This window comes from Alexandromys fortis, unplaced genomic scaffold, assembly GCF_014885135.2.
Source record: "Alexandromys fortis isolate MF-2015 unplaced genomic scaffold, M_Fortis_MF-2015_v1.1 scaffold_56, whole genome shotgun sequence".
In the NCBI taxonomy this organism is placed as follows: Eukaryota; Metazoa; Chordata; class Mammalia; order Rodentia; family Cricetidae; genus Alexandromys; species Alexandromys fortis.
Genome location: NW_026067935.1, coordinates 7,546,308 through 7,552,307, shown reverse-complemented (window position 1 = coordinate 7,552,307; position 6,000 = coordinate 7,546,308). Strand labels below are relative to the sequence as shown.

At 46.9% G+C, this 6,000-nt stretch overlaps 1 protein-coding gene across 3 annotated transcripts in view; it reads left to right on the top strand.

The window, feature by feature from the left end:
* Positions 1-6,000, top strand: part of Psmd9 (proteasome 26S subunit, non-ATPase 9) — a 31,522-nt gene that overhangs the window by 14,439 nt on the left and 11,083 nt on the right. For 2 of the 3 annotated variants that reach the window (XM_050146406.1, XM_050146405.1), the window contains exon 2: positions 2,937-3,039. The exons of the other annotated variant lie outside the window; for it this stretch is intronic. In XM_050146406.1, coding sequence (XP_050002363.1) covers positions 2,937-3,039 — 103 coding nt within the window. The remainder of the gene's footprint in view (positions 1-2,936; positions 3,040-6,000) is intronic. 3 annotated transcript variants of the gene reach the window in all.

The following is a 6,000-nucleotide window of genomic DNA, read 5'->3' as shown; positions in this document are numbered from 1 at the left end:
AATATTAACCTTCATCAGGCGATGAATGGAGACAGAGACAGAGACCCATATTAGAGCACCGGACAGAAATCTCAAGGTCCAAATCAGGAGCAGAAGGAGAGAGAGCATGAGCAAGGAACTCAGGACTGCGAGGGGTGCACCCACACACTGAGACAATGGGAATGTTCTATTGGGAACTCACCAAGACCAGCTGGCCTGGGTATGAAAAAGCCTGGGATAAAACCGTTGAATATAGCGGACAATGAGGACTACTGAGAACTCAAGAACAATGGCAATGGGTTTTTGATCCTACTGCACGTACTGGCTTTGTGGGAGCCTAGGCAGTTTGGATGCTCGCCTTACTAGACCTGGATGGAAATGGGAGGTCCTTGGACTTCCCACAGGGCAGGGAACCCTGTTCTTTGGGCTTATGAGGGAGGGGTACTTGATTGGGGGAGGGGGAGGGAAATGGGAGGCGGTGGCGGGGAAGAGACAGAAATCTTTAATAAATAAATAAATTAAAAATTAAAAAAAAAGAAAACTATGAGCCCAAATAAACCTTCTCCCTATGTTGATTATAAGTCTCAGACATTTTTCTAGAGTCTCGAAACCTCTCCAGTGCAGTTGTTTAGTGGTTGCAGAGGTTTGGGAGGGGGAGGATGCAAGTGTCTGCTCATTGGTCTAAGGAAGGTTGGTCAGGCTGTCTCTACATGCCCCTCCCGTGTCTTTAAGAAAACCCCTTTTTTCTTTTTCTTTTCTTTCTTTTTTCGAGATAAGGTCTTGGTTTGTAGTCAGGTTGTTTTTTTGTTTGTTTGTTTGTTTTGGTTTTTTGAGACAGGGTTTCTCTGTAGCTTTGGAGCCTGTCCTGGAACTAGCTCTTGTAGAGCAGGCTGGTCTTGAACTCACAGAGATCTGCCTGCCTCTGCCTCCCAAGTGCTGGGATTAAAGGCGCGCACCACCACCGCCCAGCGCCAAGTTGGTTTTGAATTCCATATCCTCCTGCCTCAGCCTCCTGAATGCTGGGGTTATGGGAGTGGGCTGTCCAAGGTTGTTTGTTTTTTTTTTTCTTTTTTAGGAGGTTGTTGATGCAAATGTACTAAAACTGATTGTGGTGGTGGGTGATTAACTCTTGAACATATTGCAGACCATGGGCTTGTATATTTTCAGTGGTTCTGCTATGTGTATATGAATTCTGTTGTATTACAACTGTTTTAATCCCAGATTAGCCTGGAACCTAGACTTGTAACAACTAGCCCCAAATGGGAGTATTGTCCTGAGTGCTGGAGAACTGGCACAATCCTCCTGTCTCTGCTTACCTTGAGATCCTTGGCTTGATCCCATCCTTCCTCACAAAGTCACAGTGGTTCTGGGGAGCAGGATGTGGACATATTTGGGAGCCGCTATTCAGTCACCATATTGCATGACCTGGCTCTCTGCTAGGCGTTCATTCAAGTCTGTGTGTTAGTCTTTCAGCGGGGGAGTGTTGTGTTCCCGGTGTGGGGCTGAGGAACTGAGCCTTGGAATGTGTCTTAGACAAAGATGCCCAGCTTGTGTATAACAGAACTGGGATTGAGCTCCAAGTCTAGGCATCTGGGCGGCTCCTGCCCACCTCAGTGCAAAGCATGCTCTGTGCCCTGATTTATGTGGGAACTTCAAAACAAACTTCAGGTGTGGTGGCTCAGGCCTGTAATCCCAGTACTTGAGAGGCTGAAGCAGGAGGATTACCATGAGTATGAGGTCAACTTGAGCTATAGTGTGAGAGTGTACTTCAGATAAACACTAGAGAAAATAGCAGAGCCTCTGTTCCAGCTGCTCAGGAGGCTGAGGCTAGAGAACTGAGAACAGCCTGAGTCAACACAGTGCAGCTGACGAGAAAGCGGATGGATTGCTTTGAATAGGGAATATATTCCCAATGTTCAGATTCAGAACCTCTAATGGATATCAAATGCAAAAGCTTTCCCCTTTCCCTGATTCCCAGCCACTTAGTTTCTTTGTCTGGTAGCGACCAGTACCATCCAGTGATGAAAAGAATCTTGGTAGGCCTCTTCTTTTTATTTATGTATTTATTTTTGAAGAGCCCAAACCTGGCCCCAGCTGGATCTCTTTAGAGTTTACTCCCTCCAGCTTCAAGGCTTCAGCCAGGTGTCAGCTGCTGGGAGGGAGGAGTGGGAGGGGTCAGGCCAGGGATGGGACTGGGAGGGAACCTCTGAAGGCTCTTTGAGTGTTTTGTTGTAATTTTAATTAATTGGTTTTGGAGAAAAGATCTAATGTATCCCAGGCTGATACTGAACGTACTGCGTAACCGAGGATGAACTCAAACTTCTGATCCTCCTGCCTCCCCGTCATTCACCACCACAGTGGCTTATGCAATGCTGGGGGTGGAGACCAGGGTTTTATGCATGCTAGGCAAGCACTATAGCAACTGAACTACATCTTATAGCCCCAGCCCCGTTTATTAATTTTTTATACTGCAGAGAATCAAATCTAAGGTCTTGCATATAGCAGTCAGGTGCTATGCTCTGAGCTGCAGTCCAGCCCTGGGGTCTTCGCTTTGTGTGCACTGTTCTCATGCATCGCTTGGATTATGATTTTAGAGACTTCATTTTATTAATGTGTGTACAGTCTGAGGGGCGCTGGTGACAGAGTGTGTGGAGGTCAGAGGGCAACTTTGTGGGATTTGTGTTCCTCTTCTGCCTTTATGTGGGCCCAGGAACTGAACTCATTGTTCATCTTGATGACAGGCATCTTTATTCACTGGCTCATGTTTATTGCCTCCCTGTTTTCATTGGTACCCACTGCAGAGGGTAGCTGCAAGGACACAGCTAAAGAGCCTGGTGTGTGCTAAAGAGATCACTGTGCGGCCCTTACTGTCACTTTTGTCATGAGTTAGAAGGACAAGGGACTAGGTAATTGCCTCACGATGTTCTTACCTGTTTAACCACGTGTCTTTCCTCCAGCAAAAAGGAATTGGGATGAACGAGCCGCTGGTGGACTGTGAAGGCTATCCCCGGGCAGATGTGGACTTGTACCAGGTCCGAACAGCAAGGCACAACATCATCTGTGAGTGACCCTCGCTGGGGCTCTGGCTCAGCCTGTGCTGGGGGTGTTGAAGACCCAGGGGAATGACTAGTGTTGAGCATTACGAAGTTTTTCTGCTGTGACAAAATATCTTGTCACCCTTGCGTGACTGAGGACTGAAGAGTCCCATGTAAATGGTTTTAGTTTTCTATTTTAAGTACTTTGCTTCAAAGCCTGGTGTGGTGGCGCACATCTTTAATCCCAGCACTCAGGAGGCAGAAACAGGCAGATCTCTGTGACGTCAAGGCCAGTCTGGTCTACAGAGCTAGTTCCATGACAGCAATTTGTAGAGAGACCCTGTCTAAAACAAACAAACAAACCCAAAATACAAAAATCAAAACCTTGGTTCAGGCTGGGTGAGGTGGTGCCCAGCTGTAATGATCAGGAGTTGAGGCCAGTCTGGGCTGTACAAGAAAGCAAAAAGCAAGGAACGGAACTTTCCTTCCTTATGGGAAGTTTATTGAATTAACAGTGGAAGCCCATACCAGTACTGCTTACCAGCCCCATCAAATCCATGAAGGAGATTAGGTTCGGCTTCTTAGGGTAGTGACCTGACTCCCACCATTCAAACAGAAAAGACCTGGACTGGCGCTCAGTGGGGACCCTTGAAGTATGCATGCAGTACAAGGGTTGGCAGAAATCAGTCTCTGCCTCTTCTTCAGGGCCCACAGGCTGTGTTCCAGCCAGGAGGCAGGTGACGGAAGGAAGGGTCTTGGCACCCTACCCTCAACTCTTTGTGTCAGTTAACATTTTTTTCTCACAGTCCCCCTGCCTGCCAGGAAAGCAGGGCAGACTAGTCCACTGTGGCCTGCACTGTCCTAAGTGAGTCTCCTATGTGCTTGTTGGTTTTAATGAAGAAGCTAGCAGAGCGTGGCGCCTGGAGAGGGTTTTAGGCTTGTGTTTCTGCCCTGACAGGCTACAGACACATGTTATCTCTGACTGCTCTGGAGGTGAGACATCCAGATAGCCTCACTGACAAAATCAAGGTGTCAGCAGGGCTGGCTCCCCCTAGACTGGGGGCAGGGTGTATTTTTTGTCTTTCCTGAGGCCACCTGTGTCTCCTGGCTCTCGGCATCCTCTGTCTTTAGAAGTAGTGATCATATCTTTCTAGCCTTTGGTCTGTTATCTCATCTTTTTCTGTGGTCCTCCTGTCTCCCTCTTTAACTTGTTGAGACCTTGGGATGATATCAGGCCCTCCTGGCTCAACCCTCCTCTCAAGATCCTTAATTATACCTGACCTGCGCGCTCTGTTTTGTTTCATGAGGTCACGTGTGCCCTGGCTTTGGAGATGAGGATGTGAGCATCTTTTTCTTGGCACTGGTAGATAACCCATCCTCCATCCCAGCTACACCAGATTAATCACCCGCCATTTGCACTTAATCATTTCCATTGAATGCACCCCAGCTCTGGCTTCATCTGCAGTGTTTTGGTAATGAGGCCTTCTTCATACAAATAGGATGCAGAGTAAGATGCAAGGTTTCTTAAAGCCACAGTGTGATGATTGAGCACCTCAGAGCATCCTCTTTACCCTGAATATTCTGGTTTCAAGAAGGCTCAGTTTACATTAAAACAACAGGAAATGCCGAGAACAGGAAAGCCACCTTAAGATGGCCAGGTGTGAGGCAAATTCTGGGCTTTACTCTAGACCTCTAAGCCCCAGTGATGTGGCCCACTCTCTTCCACACTATTAGCAGGACCTTGGGGAAGTTTGAGAAATGCGGATTTTTATTCAAATAATTCTTTTTTTTTTTTTTTGGTTTTTCGAGACAGGGTTTCTCTGTGGCTTTGGAGCCTGTCCTGGAACTAGCTCTTGTAGACCAGGCTGGCCTCGAACTCCCAGAGATCCGCCTGCCTTTGCCTCCCAGTGCTGGGATTAAAGGCGTGCGCCAGCCTTAACTTCATGTTTTTTNTTTGCCTCCCAGTGCTGGGATTAAAGGCGTGCGCCAGCCTTAACTTCATGTTTTTTTTTTTTTTTTAAATATTTATTTATTATGTATACAATGTTCTGTCTGTGTGATGCCTACAGGCCAGAAGAGGGCACCAGACCTCATTACAGATGGTTGTGAGCCACCATGTGGTTGCTGGAAATTGAACTCAGGACCTTCGGAAGAGCAGGCAATGCTCTTAACCGCTGAGCCATCTCTCCAGCCCCTTAACTTCATGTTTTAACACCATTCTTTTCCCATTAACTTGAAATGCATCAGTGTGTGTGTGTGTGCGCGCTCTTATGCCTCTGCGTTGCTGGGGGTGGAACATAGGACCTCATGCTGAGTACTTACTCTACCATTAAACTACTCCCCAATCCCAGCGTAGGTTTTCAGTTAGGCTTAGCCTATTTCTGGACTTTTTACACTGTTCTGCTCTCTGTGGTAATTTTATATCATCTTAATGACTTTATTATGTGTTAAGAACATGGTCGAACAATTCCCTCTTTTTAGTATTCTTTTGAGAAACTATTCTCACGTGTTATTGTACTCTTAAACAGGTACTTTTCTTAAGGACTAGTCCTAGGCTTACATTGAAATTGGGAAAATAATGCAGAGAGGTCTCATACGCTCTGTCCCCAGTTTCCTCTAGTCACCAGCAAGTGTGAGCATGGTACATTTATGACAGCTTAACTTGGTTTTGAAATAATTGCTGCACCATTTACCCAGGAGATGAAAGCCTTTTGAATCCTGAAGTGGAGCTGTAATGTGTTAGCGACCAAGCCATTCCTCCTCTCCTCTACAGCTGCGTGGTGGATATAGATCATGCAGGCGATTCTGGAGGTTCTGGGGCTCCCCGTGGCCTTTCCTGCTCAATGTGGCTTTTCTAGTCGTGGTGACCTCTGTGACTCTGACTCTGCTTTAACCTTCCTCATCTGGAGTCTAGTTTGTTTTTTTCCCCTCACATTTGCTTCTGTGGGCTGAGTCCCCAAGTCCTGTAATGCCTGAGGGCCTCATC